Below are 16,393 nucleotides of genomic sequence, written 5' to 3'. Positions count from 1 at the left end.
AATAGTTCGTTTTAATTTGGGGTTTATTTGAGTCTATTTGGCCCTCGGTTATTCATACTTGTTTTTATTTTATTTTAACTAAATAGATTTATTTTATTTTTTATATTTATTTGATAAATTTTCGCCTAGTGTAAATATTTTTTAAAGAACTAAATTTTCAAATAAATAAAAGCTACTTAATCTTATATAATATTGTACGTTATTTTCACTGTTTAAAATATAGAAAATTATTTTTTATAATAAAAATAAAAATTATGTATAAATTAAATGAAACAGTTTGGCCCTATAATTTAATTTGTATTTCTTAAATCGTCTAAGTATGTCGATTCAATTCTAATTAGAAAGTTAATTATAGTCATTTTTTTAATCAAGGGTTAACATATAAAAGTTGTCTAAATTAAATTATATAGTTTTTCTTAAAGTAGCATATAAATTTTTTTCGGTGTCTAATGTTACGAATGTTATTATTTCAGGTGTCTCGTTTGTAACAATCGTTAAAAAAGTCCATTAAGTGATGTGTGTTGCATTAAAGTGATTTTGAGAATTTTATTTAAAAAAATTAAAAAATATTATTACATTAAAAAAATCATAATTTTTCTTAAATTACAAAAAAAAATTCAAACCTTTAAAGTTTTAAATCTCTAACTCTAATTTTACCTCCCTTGTCGATCACGCCCACCACTGTTGACACCGTCCTTGACATCTCCTTAATAGAACGTCGTCATCCTTATCGTCGAGATGACCAATGAGGTTGTGAGGTGTCGTATTTTAGGGTTTGTCAGACAACTTTGTTCTTTGTTAGGTAGGGTTCGTCAACTGTTTTTCTGGTGGCTGGTTGTCAGTGGAAGTGTGATTAAATGGAGATTAGATCGATAATAATGGTGGCAAGGTCAGTGGTTGATGTGGATTTAGGGATGAAAATTGAGGTTTTTAATGTTTTGGATTTTTTTTTAGATTTAAGATAATGTTGGTTTTTTAAAAAAATATAATTTTTAAGTTTTTTATTTAAAATAAAAACTTTAAAATTCTATAAATGTGACACATGTCGGATAAATAAAATTTTTTAAAGGTTGTTATGGTCTAGGAACCTAAAATGATAACGTTTATAACTTTAGATACTTGGATTCACCGAAAAAAATTTAGGCACTATTTTGAAAAAAGTAGTATAGTTTGAGATTTTTTTTATACTAAACCATATATCAATTTAAAAAATCAACAATAAAATTAAGGGTCAACTACATGATTGATCACTTATGTTTATGTTTTGTCCACTTTTCTTCACTCTGTTCAGAAAATACAATATATAATCACTTTTGTTTTTATTTAATCAAGATGTAGTCATCACGAGTTAACTGTCGTTAAATATTTTGGTATAATTATGCATTTGATCTCTATTATTTACATATTCTCTCAATTTAATCTTACATTTAATAAATTTATTCCTCTAATCGAATAATAACACGTCATTTTCATGATATTTTATATATATTAACTTTAAAAATATTTTTTATATTAACTTATTAAATATATTTTATTATTAACTTAATTTAAAATTATTTTATTTTTATTTTAATTCAAAAATATATTTTTATTTTAAATATTTTGACGTTAAGATAAGAATAAAATATATTTAATAAATAACACATGACATCATTTGATTGGATAATTAAATTTATTTTAATTTATTAAAAATATTACTAAATTGAGAGAATATATAAATATTATGAATCAAATGTGTGATTATACCAAAATACCACGTTACCTAATTTGTAAATTGTTGACGACAATTAATCATTAGTGACCACGTCTTAATTAAATAAATAAATATTATATTTTTTAAATCAGTGAAGAAAAGTGAACCAAACACGAACACATGTGATCAATCGTATAATTAACTCTAAAATTAAGTAAAAAAAATAAAATTTTTAAATTTTAAAGACCACAAATTTCATAGATGATCTTCCATATCTCAATGAAAACAAATTCTGAAACATATATAAATTTTAAGTCTTTTTATAATTTTAATTTATCTGCCAACTAAAATTTTGAGTGGTCTACTTTTTTTTTTACGTATGTTGCTTTGAAACTGAAAAACATCAAAAGTTGTTTAATAAGTAAATTAAAACATTAAAGTTTACTCGTGAATAATTTGTAACATTGTACAATAATATGAACTTCATTCTATCATGGCTGCAATTAAACAACTTGAGCCATATCAACTAAATAAGAAAGAGAAAATCGCCTCAGTGACCAAAAATGCCTTATAATATACGATTTTAACCAACTTTTTTTGGATTTGCCAAAATGACCAACAAAATCGCAACGCGAAATAAAAATCGCAACGCGATCCCCAGAATCGCAAATCAGTTTCCAAAATCGCAACGCGATTCTTGACAATCGCAATGCGATAGTACAAATTCGCATTGCGATTTTCCAGAATCGCAACGCGAATATGAAAATCGCAACGCGAACACATAAATCACAACGCGTATCCGTAAATCGCAACGTGTATCCGTAAATCGCAACGCGTATCCGTAAATCGCAATGTGTATCCGTATATCGCAACGCGTATCCGTAAATCGCAACGCGATTTTTAAAGCGCCATTATAATCGCTACGCGTATTTTATTTTCAAATTACAAAAACGAATATTAAGACAAAATCCCGTAATCGCAACTCATAACCTAAAACCTAAAATCACAACTCAGTCCCATCTCCATCTCTCACTCTCTACGGCGAAATCCGTCCCCATCTCCGAAGATTTCCGTCCCCATCTCCGGCGAAATCCCTCACAACCATTCACGGTCAGAAATCCCTCACAATATTCAGAAATGGAAAATCAACCTCCGAGGGTTAGTTTTTTTAATTATTTTTATTTTGAAATTTTTGCATTATTGTAGGTTTTTCATATTGAAACTGATGATAAGTTTACTGGTCATTTCAATAATAGATTAACCATTTCACTTAGATTTCATTTCGCGTTACGATTCTCTCGTTGCGATTTTCATTTCGCGTTGCTATTCTCTCGTTGCGATTTTCAAGTTAGTATTTGTCTTTGTCTTTGTTCTGTCTTTTGGTTGAAGTAATGCAATCCATTCAAGTTTCAATTTGCAGAAGAGTCGCAACGAGATAAATGAAAATCGCAACGTGAAAATGACTATCTGCAACGAGAAAAATGAAAATCGCAACGAGAGAATCGCAACGCGAAATGAAAATCGCAACGAGAGAATCGCAACGCGAAACCAAAATCGCATTGCGATTTTCATTTCGCGTTGCGATTCTCTCGTTGCGATTTTCATTTCGCGTTGCGATTCTCTCGTTGCGATTTTCATTTCTCTCGTTGCGACAGTCATTCTCTCGTTGCGATTTTCATTTCAACCAAAAGACAAAACAATGTTGCAAATTTTAGTTTCAAGAATAAACTACTACTTTTTATGTTTATTGTTTTTGGTATATCTTCAGTGTAGTTTTTGGTATATCTAACTTGGTATGTTTATTGTTTTTGTAGAAATTTTTTTCGGCTTCATTGACATTAAGGAATAAAGTTAGCCTAGCCACTACAATTGCTTCGAAGCTTTCACCTGCACAAAGACAATTGTTTGAGGAAACCTGCTTCGGGCCATGGCTGAGAGTACAGCATCCGGGTGGAGATGCTAATTTGACCCATTTGTGGCTTCAGACCATGACATCAAATCTACCCGACAGTATACAACGTGGTGAGGAAGAGATATGGTTTCATTTTCCACCAGCGTATACTTGTTTTGGGCGGAAGGAGTTCTGCTTAATCACTGGTCTACGATTCGGACACGATGATGTAGGCCGGTACACTCGTCATATCGCCCGCCCATCATGGTTATCCCGGGTTTTTCCGGATGAGTCAATGGAGAAGCCGAACCTACACGTCGACGACCTGAAAAAATTATTTAATAAGAAAGCTGGTTTCACTCGGATGGATGACGTCGATGTTGTCCGAGTATGCCTTCTACTACTTGTGTATGCCGGCTTTTTAGGCAGAGAGGCCAGACAACCTATTCCTCGGGAGCTAATAATATTGGTAGAGGACCTGAATGCATGGAATCTGTTTCCATGGGGTTCGTATATATGGAAAGCTACCTGGACTAAGTTGTCTACTGCCTTTGATGACCGCAAAAGTTTGCGTGGCGATGGGTCGAAATACACTTTGTCAGGCTTTGTTTGGGCCTTTAAGGTAAGAATTTCTATATAATGTTTCTAAAATTATAATTAATTATTTAACAATTACTAATTTTGTTATTATATTGTTTGTAGATTTGGATATTCGAGGCTTTCCCCAGCATGCGTACATATGCAATAAAAACGTCAAATGATATTCCCAGGGCTATTTCCTGGAAGAGGAAAAATCTGTTGGATTGGGAAGACTTAATACCATATGCGACAATAAATAATGTAAGTTAACACAAATACTTTCATATAATATATAAACAAGTTATTAATAGTAGACGTTTAACTTTGTTTGAGTTTTTATATTGTTAGGAGGCCAACATTCCATTACAAAGACTAACACCCACAGAGGAAGAGCTTGCCACTGATTGGTGGCAAGCTAGTCAGAGTTTTTTTGACGGCACGGATGATGAGCAGCATCCACTTCCTCCAATTCGAGAGCCATCACCTCACCCAGAGCCATCACCCGATCGACCCGACTATACACCTCTAGAACGAGAGCCATCACCTATCCCGTCACATCATCGAGCCTCTTCTCCACCATCACCTCATGATAGGCGACCGGTAAAGAGGCCACGACATTTATCTCCTTGTTCTCCACCTCCACGGGATGAGTTACGTGATGAGGTCAATGCCTTGCGTGAGGAGATCGGTACTCTACGCGATAACGATGGTGCATGGCGTGTGGAGGTGTCAACTTTACGTGGTGAGGTTGCCGCTCTACGTGAGATGATAGTATCGTTGCAGAATGAGGTTCATACTCTACGCAACGAGTTAAGTTTAAGATTTTCCATATTTAACTTAATTATAAATTTACTCGTAATTTCACTTAGATTAGCCATTTCACTTAGATTGCTTAGTAAATTTATTCGGTTGCTGCCAATTCTGCTAAACTGTGTATTCTTTAACACTGTGAAATAGTATTTTCTTTGTTTTGTCTTTGGTTGAAAGTAAATTTGTTCGGTTGCTGCCAATTCTGCTAAACTGTGTATTCTTTAACACTGTGAAATAGTATTTGTCTTTGTTTTGTCTTTTGGTTGAAAGTAAATTTGTTCGGTTGCTGCCAATTCTGCTAAACTGTGTATTCTTTAACACTGTGAAATAGTATTTGTCTTTGTTTTGTCTTTTGGTTGAAAGTAAATTTGTTCGGTTGCTGCCAATTCTGCTAAACTGTGTATTCTTTAACACTGTGAAATAGTATTTGTCTTTGTTTTGTCTATTGGTTGAAGTAATGCAATCCATTCAAGTTTCAATTTGCAGAAGAAGAAATAGTTTACTTTCGCAACACGAAACTTAAAATCGCAACGAGAGAATCGCAACGCGAAATGAAAATCGCAACGACAGAATCGCAACGCGAAACCAAAATCGCAACGACAAAATCGCAACGCGAAACCAAAATCGCATTGCGATTTTCATTTCGCGTTGCGATTCTGTCGTTGCGATTTTCATTTCGCGTTGCGATTTTGGTTTCGCGTTGCGATTTTGGTTTCTCGTTGCGATTCTCATTTCGCGTTGCGATTTTAAGTTTCGTGTTGCGAAAGTAAACTATTTCTTCTTCTGCAAATTGAAACTTGAATGGATTGCATTACTTCAACCAATAGACAAAACAAAGACAAATACTAACTTCAGGGTATTAGTTTGAAACATATTTTTCTTTGTTATCTGATGCATTTTGTGAACTATGATAGAATAATGACTTGGGTGAATACAATGCAAGTTTGAAACATATTTGTCTTTGTTTTCACTGTTTAAATATCATGTCTGTTTATTTACTGATTTTTGTATTTAATTATTTAGCGGCCCGATAGAGTGGATGCTTTACGTCGGGTTATGCTTGCACGACGGAGTTCACGCATCAGACAGCGTGCACGTGCTATTAAGTCTCCGTACACCCCAATAGTGCGAAGACACCGCAAGAAGAAACCCGACTCGCCTGTCATCCCTCAAGAGTCCACTCCTATCGTTGAAGAGGCCCCCCCTATCATTCCTCGAGAGTCCCCTCCCACCGTTCAAGAGGCCACTGTCATCATTGAAGAGGTCCCTCCCACCATTCAAGAGCCCGATTCACATGGCGTCATATGTAGGCTTCTTGAGAAACCCTCTGACGTGCCGGACATGATGTATTCAAGTTGGCTCTCGTATGAGTTACCGGCCAGTACCATACCGGTATCTGAAGAGGAGAGGAAACAACTACCGGACACAATTCTGGATAACACCCTTTGGGCTAAGACCGCAGTTGATTTTTATCTACATGAGCGGAGCCAGGGGTGTTTCACTGACATATGCAAGCTCACCGATGATATCTATTTGTTGCTTGATCGGTCTTGGTGGGGCGTATTATTAGGGGTCGAAGACAATGGCTATTTCGATGGGGGGTAAGTCTTATATTTTTCTTATATTTCAATTTGATTAATTTTTTTTTAAATTTATGTAAGTCACTAATATATGTCTTTTTTTGTAAAACAGCATATCGATGCGTGGGTGACACGTCTTCTAATAATAAGAAAACTTAAGAAAAATAAAAATATATGATATACAATTATGCCGACGTCTTTTAACGCCGTTCACTTGAAGAATGCACGAGATGAATCATTTGATTTGGGCAATGGACAAGCTAAACTTTATCCTGCATGGTGGGAGGTCGATAAGGTTAGTATTTATTTTAGATTGAGTTTAAAGGTTTTATGAAATAAGTGCGCAAATGAATGAATTATTACTTATGATTGCAGGTGTTTATCCCTGTTTTGGAAAGTAAACATTGGATTCTCGTCGAGCTTCAGCTCCCATCCCTTAAGACAATAGTGTATGACAGCATGATAAATTACATATCATTGGCTGATTTAAGAGAGATTATTAAGGGATGGAGCTCTCATTTGGCTAAATTCTTGGATGCGATCAATTATTGGACTCGTTCTGGAAACAAGAAGCCAAAGAAGCTCAATATTACAGTTATTAGAGACGAGACCGCGCCACAACAAACGGGAGGAGCCAGAGGAGATTGTGGTCCTCTCGTATGCTTGGCGTTGGAGCATTTGACGAAGGGAAGCACCAAGTATCTACCTCCCACCGATAGAGATAGAGCTGCAGTAGGCTTGTGGTTTCGGCATTATATGGCTAAATCGATATATACGAGACGCTGCCTACCTGCATCCGTGTTATAAAAATGTCCATAAACAATTGGTAAGTTTATAGACTTTTGGTTTGAAAATGTTTGGTTAAGTACCTAGAATAGAATAATTTGCTGTTTGTAGGTTTTAGATGTGTAGAAAGTGTTGTTTGAGCAAATGTTTGGTTTCTGCAGGTTAATCTCAGAAGTGAACTGCGTGAAAATGATGTATGGCTGCAAAAGTTGATTCAATAGTTTAATTGATTGTTTTTTGATTGTTTAATTGATTTGTAAAAGTTGATTCAATAGTAGATGATTGGAAATAAGAATTATTGCTTATTTTTTGATTGTTTAATTGATTTGTAAAAGATGATTTGTAAAAGTTGATTTGTGTAATTGAAGCGAACATAATTCTTATTTGTGCTTGTTTAATTGATTGAAATGTAATGGTTGATTTTGTTGATTTCAATCTGCATTATGTTGAAATGAAAATCGCAATGCGAAATGAAAATCGCAACGAGAGAATCGCAATGCGAAATAAAAATCGCAATGCGGAAATGAAAATCGCAACGAGAGAATCGCAATGCGATTTTCATTTCGCATTGCGATTTTCATTTCCGCATTGCGATTCTCTCGTTGCGATTTTCATTTCGCATTGCGATTTTCATTTCGCATTGCGATTCTCTCGTTGCGATTTTCATTTCGCATTGCGATTTTCATTTCCGCATTGCGATTCTCTCGTTGCGATTTTCATTTCGCATTGCGATTTTCATTTCGCATTGCGATTTTCATTTCCGCATTGCGATTTTCTTGTTGGGATTTTCATTTCGCATTGCGATTCTCTCGTTGCGATTGTAATTTCCGTGTTGCGATAGTCAAATGCATGCCTAATAAGTGATAACAACTGAATAACAAGAGTTGGTTAAGTCAAAATGGTTGGCCTGAGTCATTAATTCAACTGAAAATGTTAAAAGTTCACACATAAAATCCACATAATACAACGTTTGCATTTAAAAATCACCTAAGTTAACAGTCCCAAAAGGTGAAGCCAATTGTGATTGGGATTTTAAAGATGATTGCCTTTTGCTTGACACCATATGAGCTTTGGATTTTGATGAGGATCCATATTTTGGTAGAGGAAAAGATGATTTTGATGGCACTGGTGATCCACATGTCAACCTTGTATGACCACTTTCCTTGCACCGACTACATGTCGATCTCTTCTTCTCTTCACCCTTAGATGGTATACGATCGTGACTTTTTGGTCGGCCAGGTAGCCTTCTGTCCATGGCTGGTGGCAAAACTGTTTGTAAGTCATCTGGTATGTCCCACTCAGAAGGATGTGGAATAGGGTAGACAATCTCGGCATAAGTCTGTCGATAAACTTCTGTAGTGTAGCAATCCATAGCGTATGCGCTTGAATCATCTTGGTTTAAATGAAGAGCAACTTTTATAACATGGCCACACGGATAACCAGATGTTTGCCATTTCATACAACTACACGTCTTTGCATTTAGATCGACTAGCCCATTTAAGTTATTATCCAGTACTTGAAACAAAGTGTTTGAACATGGTTCAACTCTCCATGACGTTGACTTCACAACACGTTTCGTTATCTTTTTTTCAGTCCATGGTGTAACACGATGTTCCAATGTTCCTGTAAATTTAAATAAACAATACTTAGTAAAATATATAAATATGATAAGTTACGAATTCAAAGAAATAATACCTGCATGGTTTCTTTTCTTGTAGTACCACTGTTGAATAGAGGCTCGAAAAAACTCCATTAACATAGTAATGGGTAATTTCCGGGAATGACGACTTAGAGTGTTGATTGATTCTGCACTATTAGACGTCATGAAACCATATCTTGCTCCAAGTTGATGTACTCTTGACCATCTTTCAAACCCGACATCTTCTAGTGTTTGAGCACACTGAGGCAAAACACGTCTTAAACAATTTATATGCTTATTGAAATCCACTTCCCGATAAGCTTTTACAGCCTTCCAGTATGTCCATTTGTGCTTTTTTATACCAGCAGACCTTGATTTTAGATTTCTATACAAATGAACACCACAAAGTCCATGAAAAGCATCTGGGAAACACCTTCTAACAGCGTTGTCAATTGAGTTTGCCCTATCGGATATGATTGTCAGATTGCTAATAGGACCTATGTAATCCCTAAGATGCCCCATAAACCATGTCCATGAATCAGAGGTTTCAGATTTGCCAACCCCGTAAGCTATTAGCAATATCCCATTGTTAGCATCCATGGCTACTGCTAATAAGTTTACTCCAAGGTATCGACCTTTCAAATGTGCTTCGTCAACTATAATAACTGGGCGCATGCAAGTAATAAACGAACGAATCTACAAAATAATATACACAAGAAATATAATCATTTAAATGTGAAATGCATGTAACTAACAAAAATGAGTCAACAAAATTATATTGATTTACTAACCGTAGCACCAATGGCGATAAACAGCAACTCAAAGCGTCCATCTCTATCTGTTTTGATATGAGTTACCGACCCAGGGTTTTTCAGCTTTAAATTGTGACAATAAGCCGGCAGTTGGGCAAACGATGCTTCTGGCGACCCCCTCAACAATTCCAAGGCATAACATTTGGCTCTCCAAGCTTGAGAATATGATATACTAATCTTGAACCGAGCATTCATGTCAGTCATAATTTCATGTCCCCGATATACCCTGCCATTCAAAAACATTAACTCAGCCAGAAAACCACCCAACACCTTTTTGTTTGCCTGTCTATGGTGAGGAAAAACTTGGGTTCTTGAACATGTATGTTTATCAATAAAAGTCCTAACTTGAAACATTTCGCAATCTTTTATTCTCTTTGCAATCATACGCCACGTACAGTTTTTGTCAATCATACACCTTGTTTCGAAACGATCTTTGCTTGATTTGTTAACTTTTAGTTGATAGCCATCTTCCACACATTTCGTATACAAAGTTATCTTCAAGTCTTCCTTTGTATCAAAACAATCATCTTTCTTGATACGAATAACTTTTGTGTAACAATCAACTGCTTTCTTTACCAACTATTCTTCCGGTATCTGAAGTAATTCTGGCATATTCCAGTTATACGCCCGTGGCATTTTCTTTTCTTCGGGGACTTTTTCTTCTTCTTTTTCTTCTTCAGAATTATATGAATTACAGAATGGATGTTCAACATGTTCATTCACAGTCGTAACTTCCTCCTCATTATCATCAACAATACATTCTTCGGCAACGGCTGTTTCTTCATCAAAATTCGGGTATTGACCAATATCAAAATCATTACACGCAGGGTCTGTTTCTTCTTCTGAAACATCATCAAAATCCGTGTATTGACCAATATCAAAGTCCGGATATTGACCAAGACCAAATTTCGAATACTGACTAGTACTCACAATTTTTTCTGTTGGCTCATCATCGTCTAACTGGTCAATACGAAAACCGTAATTTGGTGCTGAAAGTTGATTGGGATTTGGATTAGAGAAAGGTTGTGGGTTTTGAGAAAAACTTAGTTGATTACTACCCGCTACTGACCCAACAATACTACTTCTAGGTTCAACAACATACAATGTAACATCATCTTGTGAAACACTAATGTAACCAATAAATCGTTCAACATCTTCATTGTCGGTTAACAAATAAACTTTACCATTTCTCTGATAAGATAGCCTAAATCCACTTAGGGGCTCTAAATTCAATTTATTTGAAACACGTAGCATTAGAGTTTTATAAGTTAACTTTTGTAAAGACAATTTTAGTTGAAGATTCATGGGTAAAGGCATATATTGTAAAACACCATGAACATTATCCCATGACCCTCCAAAACACAAATATATCCAAACATGATCAACATTAGATGATTTCATGGTTGTAAATTAATTTACTAAACAGACGAGCTGCGAAACTAAAACCTGTTGCCGGATTGGAAAGGATGTCGTTGGATATAGGAACGGATGTCGCCGGAGAGAGTGATAGATGGAGATGGAATGAGTTGCGATTTAGGGATTTAGTTTATGATTTGCTGCTGTTGCGTAGTTATATACCCAAAATTTCAGTGTTGTGATTTACAGATTCTCGTTGCGATTTACGGATTATAGTTGCGATTTACGGATACGCATTGCGATTTACGGATATGCGTTGCTATTTACGGATACACGTTGCGGTTTACGGATACGCGTTGCGATTTATGTGTTCGCGTTGCGATTTTCATATTCGCGTTGCGATTCTTGAAAATCGCAATGCGAATTTGTACTATCGCATTGCGATTTTCAAGAATCGCGTTGCGATTTTGAAAACTGATTTGCGATTCTGGGGATCGCGTTGCGATTTTTATTTCGCGTTGCGATTTTGTTGGTCATTTTGGCAAATCCAAAAAAAATTGGTTAATAATCGTCATTATTTAATTAGATAATAAGTGTGAATATAATAATCTAGTAATTTCAAACAAGTATATGATTACTAAATAGTTCACAACACAGAATCATGTTTTCTGAAGAGAGCAAAAGACTTGAGTCAAAATTTATTCAAAACGTGTGTTGGGCCATATATCACTCTATCACGCCTCAACAACAAACCCATTACATAAAGTGTACCATCCAACAAGCTAGCTCTTAATAGGGTTCTACCGGAGCACGGAAGCTTGCTCCCGCGTACACAGCTTCGGCTCCTAGCTCCTCCTCGATTCGCAAAAGCTGTATGCAGTGAATTAGCATCAACCATAAAACCCAGACCTTTCTATAAAATGTTGTTCATGAACTTCATCATTCAAGGGAAATAGAGACAAACGCCTGTTTAGAAGGTTAGGATGTTCACCTGATTGTACTTGGCTAGACGCTCAGACCTGCATGGGGCTCCCGTCTTAATTTGACCCTGATTTCAAAGGAACCAAAGTTAAAAAAACCATTTATTGTTTTCCCATGATAGAACCAGAAGTTCTTATTGCAATATCGAATTTGCAACAATCACAGTCTTGGACTCGGATTTCATAAGAGCGTTGATTACCGTGGCTAAACCCACTGAAAGATCGGCAATGAAAGTATCCTCGGTTTCACCACTGCAAGCAAATAAACATTCTCCAAGTCACTGGAATTCTGGTTTTACAAAAAAATCATTTCGGGATTTTGCGGTCGACAATTCAAACCTGCGGTGGCTGGCCATCACACCCCATCCAGCTTTCTTCGACATTTTAACAGCTTCAATACTTTCAGTAACAGATCCAATTTGATTGACCTGTTTCCCATTCATATGAACAGGAAATCTTATATTATATCCAAGGGCATCAAGACCTAAAAAAAACCAAAGAATAGACTGTACCTTGAGAAGAAGGGCGTTGCAAGTTTTTTCATTGATAGCCTTCTCAACCCTCTGCAGACATTAAAAAGAATTATAAATGCTGTGTACCTTCCGAAGGAAGAGTTAGGAGTACATTCAAAATTTACTGGAGAAACCCAAAAGGAAATATCAATTCTAACCTTAGGGTTTGTGACCAAGAGATCATCCCCCACAATCTGAACTTCCTCTCCTATTTCTTTGGTGAGTTTAGAGTAGTGCTCCCAATCATCTTGGTCGAATGGATCTTCAATCGAAACAATGGGATACTCAGATACAAATGACTTGTATAAATCTTTGAGAGCATCTCCCGATATCTTTTGCGAGCCATCATTGCTCTGCATGAACAAAGAAACAGAAACAAATGAGCGCAAACAAAGTTAGTATAACATATGACATATCATGCACAGATGATATCTTGCAATATTAAAAAATTCACCTCTTCTTTGAAGTTCAGGTCATAGGTTTTATCTGTTCCATAAAACTCAGATGCAGCGACATCCATTCCAATAACGACCTATAATATAATAAAGGTAGAATTGATTAGCTGTCTCCTCACATCAAAACAATAGAGAAATCATAAAGGTTACTAAGAGCGGGAACCAACTTTGCCTGTGTAACCAGCTTTAGCAATGGCAGTCTTCAACAACTCAAGTCCTTCCTTGTTCTCCTGAACTTCGCCCAAAAACAATGTCAGGTAACTATTAAATGAAAATTGATCTAACATGTACATATGACAGTAAAACCATGAGGATTTGTGAGGCTTGACCTGGATATTAGGAGCGAAACCACCTTCGTCACCGACATTGGTTGCATCTTGACCATACTTCTTCTTAATCACAGCCTTCAAGTGGTGGTAGACTTCAACACCCATTTTCATGGCCTCCTTAAAGGATGAGGCTCCTATAGGGAGAATCATGAACTCCTGCAGACAGACCAGTGCAAACATCAATTATCAAGTAATCACCCAAGAAGATCAAAAGGAATATCAAGATCTATACCTGCATAGCAAGTTTGTTTCCTGCATGTGAACCACCGTTGATGACATTGAAAGCAGGAACTGGAAGAACCAACTTCTTGTTACCAGCAAGGTTAGCGATGTGCTGTATCCAACAGTGGGTTTATTAGACTCAAATGACATGAACATAAAAGACTTCCCAAATATTAAATTATCCATACAAGATAAACTGGTTTGAAGGCCATAACAGAAATCATTCACACCGCAATATCAAAACACTTGCATGCAACTACAGAAAGAGAAAAAGAGACAGAGAAATCCAATGCGCCATAATATACCTTGTAAAGGGGAATGTTTTTAACTTCAGCCCCGGCTTTGCAAACTGCAAGGGACACGGCAAGAATGGCATTCGCACCAAGCTGAGGAAAATTAACAAAATGAGGCATGAAACATTTAACGTTAACAAGACCAAAAATATATATATATATATATATATATATACATTTGAAAGGCACTAAAAGGCAATCAGCGGGATTACCTTTTGTTTGCACCAACCCCACTCATTTTGAGTTCCATCCAGTTGTTGAACCATGAAATTGTCAATAGCAGTCTGCTCAGTTGGGTCCTATAGAAAGAAATTTTTTGAGAAAAAAACTTCAAAACTAATGCCTCATTTGTTAAACGCTTAACTTAGTGCCACATTCTTTATTATACACTAATAAGTAATAACTATTATGGAAGCCAAGGAAAATCGCATAAATAGCAACCAAACGAGTAATGTATCCAAGTTAAACGCTAATTAAAACAATCATCAGTTCACGAAACATTGTAAACATGAAATCAAAGGCAAAACCAAGTTAGGAACAAACCTTTCCAATCAATGAAGGGCCGATGATTGCGTTAACATTACCAACCGCCTATATATTACAAAAACTAAATTGTTAATAAAATAAATTGTCGAAAAAATTGCCTGGAAAATAGAAAGGAAAAAAAAATACACACACAGTAATTTCGCAATTAGAACTTATCTTACCTTCGATACGCCTTTACCAAGGTAATCGGAACCTCCGTCTCTCAATTCAAGAGCCTCGTAAATTCCTAAAACAATAAAATTAAATTAATGAACAAACTATGAAAAAAGTAAGAAAATAATTACTCGGATCATTACGAAAAAAAACTATCGTACCTGTGGATGCACCGCTTGGAACTGCGGCCGTAACCTTTTTACCGTTGGATGTTTCCACATCAACCTATCATATTTAATATAAAAAGTAACACAAAAGCCAGCCAACTTGAACATTTGAATAACATTAATTATATGCAAACAGGACAAAAATTATTAGAAAAAACTCAATTACTCGACCGATTTGACTCGTTAAGTAGTAAAATCTTGAAGCAAGTGGATCGGAGAATGTTCTATCGGAAAATCAGTGACGAGCATGCTTATACCGATCGGTGACCAAAAATATTCAAAGAAAAAGGCATGAAAAAAAAAGAAAGAAGATAGGATGAAGAGACAAACCTCAACCGTCGGATTTCCACGGCTGTCGAAGATCTGCCTTGCTTTGACGGAGGTGATGGTAACAGACATATTTTTGTGGAGATCTAAAGAGGTAAACAGGAATGCAGAAATTTTTTTCAGCGAACACTTCAGAAGAGTGAAGTGTGCTTATAAAAGAAGAACAACTTAATCATAGCCGTTGGATTTCGATTTTATTTAGGTTTGCTTTTTTTATCACGTGAGGAGCACGGGATTTAATTGCCTCTATTTGGTGTGGGGTATCTAGCTGAAAACACTCTCTTCGTCCAAAGTAAAGCGGTAATAGTAGGTTGATTTACATAATTTAAGATTATTAGGGAATAGGATTACTGTGAATGTTGTATTTTGTGTTTGGTTTATTTAAGAGGAATGTAAGATTATCATGTTTGTTAAATGAATAAAAGATTATTGAAATATATATTTTACTAAATTGTCTTTATTATATATTTTTTAATAAGTTAAATTCTACTATAATTTTACTATAATTAATTTATATATATATTTTTTAAAAAATTTAAATTCATAAAATTTATATAATATTTTTTATAAAATTAAAAAGATAAATATGTTTAATGAAATGGTAAACTTTTATTTTAACCTATAAACTTCATATAAAATTTTAATTATAGATTTTTTTTGTAAATCTAAAATAGTTTAAGGATAAATTTATAATTTAATATTTGTAGAATTTTTATTATTCAACGATAGAAAAATGATATTTTTTGAAAAAACAAATTAAGGGCATTTTAGTCCAAAACGCTGGTAATCCAACAATACCTAAGGGAAGGGGTAATCACATTCCCGGTAATATACCAAAAAAAATTCACTGTTAATAATAAAAGATTACCGAAGAATAAGATTACCGATGAACCAAACAGAGAATGAATATTTTATTCCTCCGATAATCATGAATGTCATGAGCCAAACCGCCCCTAAAAGAAAAACATTGAGTTTTAATTTGAAAAACGTCGGTAAATATAACATTTTGATATTCGATTTTAATATTTATGTATAATGTGATTTTTATTTTTTAGTGATATAATTATATTTTTTTGATTATTTATTAGATTTATAATTATTTCCTTTACTGTAATTACTTAACATTTTTTATAAACAAGAATTTTAATATATTATATAAGTATTAAAATATTAATATATTTGCGATTGATTTAAATTATTTTTTCTTGTTGTAAATTTAGATATTCTTTTAAAAATGGCTTTTTGAAGTTGGGTGGAATCATT

General features: G+C 34.9%; 1 protein-coding gene across 1 annotated transcript; it reads right to left on the bottom strand.

Moving 5' to 3' along the window:
• Positions 1 to 11,819: 11,819 nt before the first annotated feature.
• Positions 11,820 to 15,261, bottom strand: LOC120214515 (enolase-like). Its single transcript, XM_039212403.1, has 16 exons — positions 15,134 to 15,261; positions 14,798 to 14,861; positions 14,645 to 14,709; positions 14,481 to 14,528; positions 14,150 to 14,236; positions 13,950 to 14,030; positions 13,655 to 13,756; positions 13,423 to 13,578; positions 13,261 to 13,323; positions 13,093 to 13,170; positions 12,797 to 12,991; positions 12,639 to 12,689; positions 12,466 to 12,554; positions 12,327 to 12,378; positions 12,138 to 12,194; positions 11,820 to 12,016 (listed from the first exon to the last, which is right to left on the bottom strand). Exons 1-16 carry the CDS (start codon positions 15,200 to 15,202, stop codon positions 11,936 to 11,938), a joined length of 1,338 nt encoding a protein of 445 aa, XP_039068334.1. The 5' UTR covers positions 15,203 to 15,261; the 3' UTR covers positions 11,820 to 11,935.
• Positions 15,262 to 16,393: the final 1,132 nt, after the last annotated feature.

The sequence above is a fragment of the Hibiscus syriacus genome, unplaced genomic scaffold (assembly GCF_006381635.1).
Source record: "Hibiscus syriacus cultivar Baekdansim isolate YM2019G1 unplaced genomic scaffold, ASM638163v2 tig00110065_pilon, whole genome shotgun sequence".
NCBI lineage: Eukaryota > Viridiplantae > Streptophyta > Magnoliopsida > Malvales > Malvaceae > Hibiscus > Hibiscus syriacus.
This window is presented reverse-complemented; position numbering and strand designations above follow the sequence as displayed.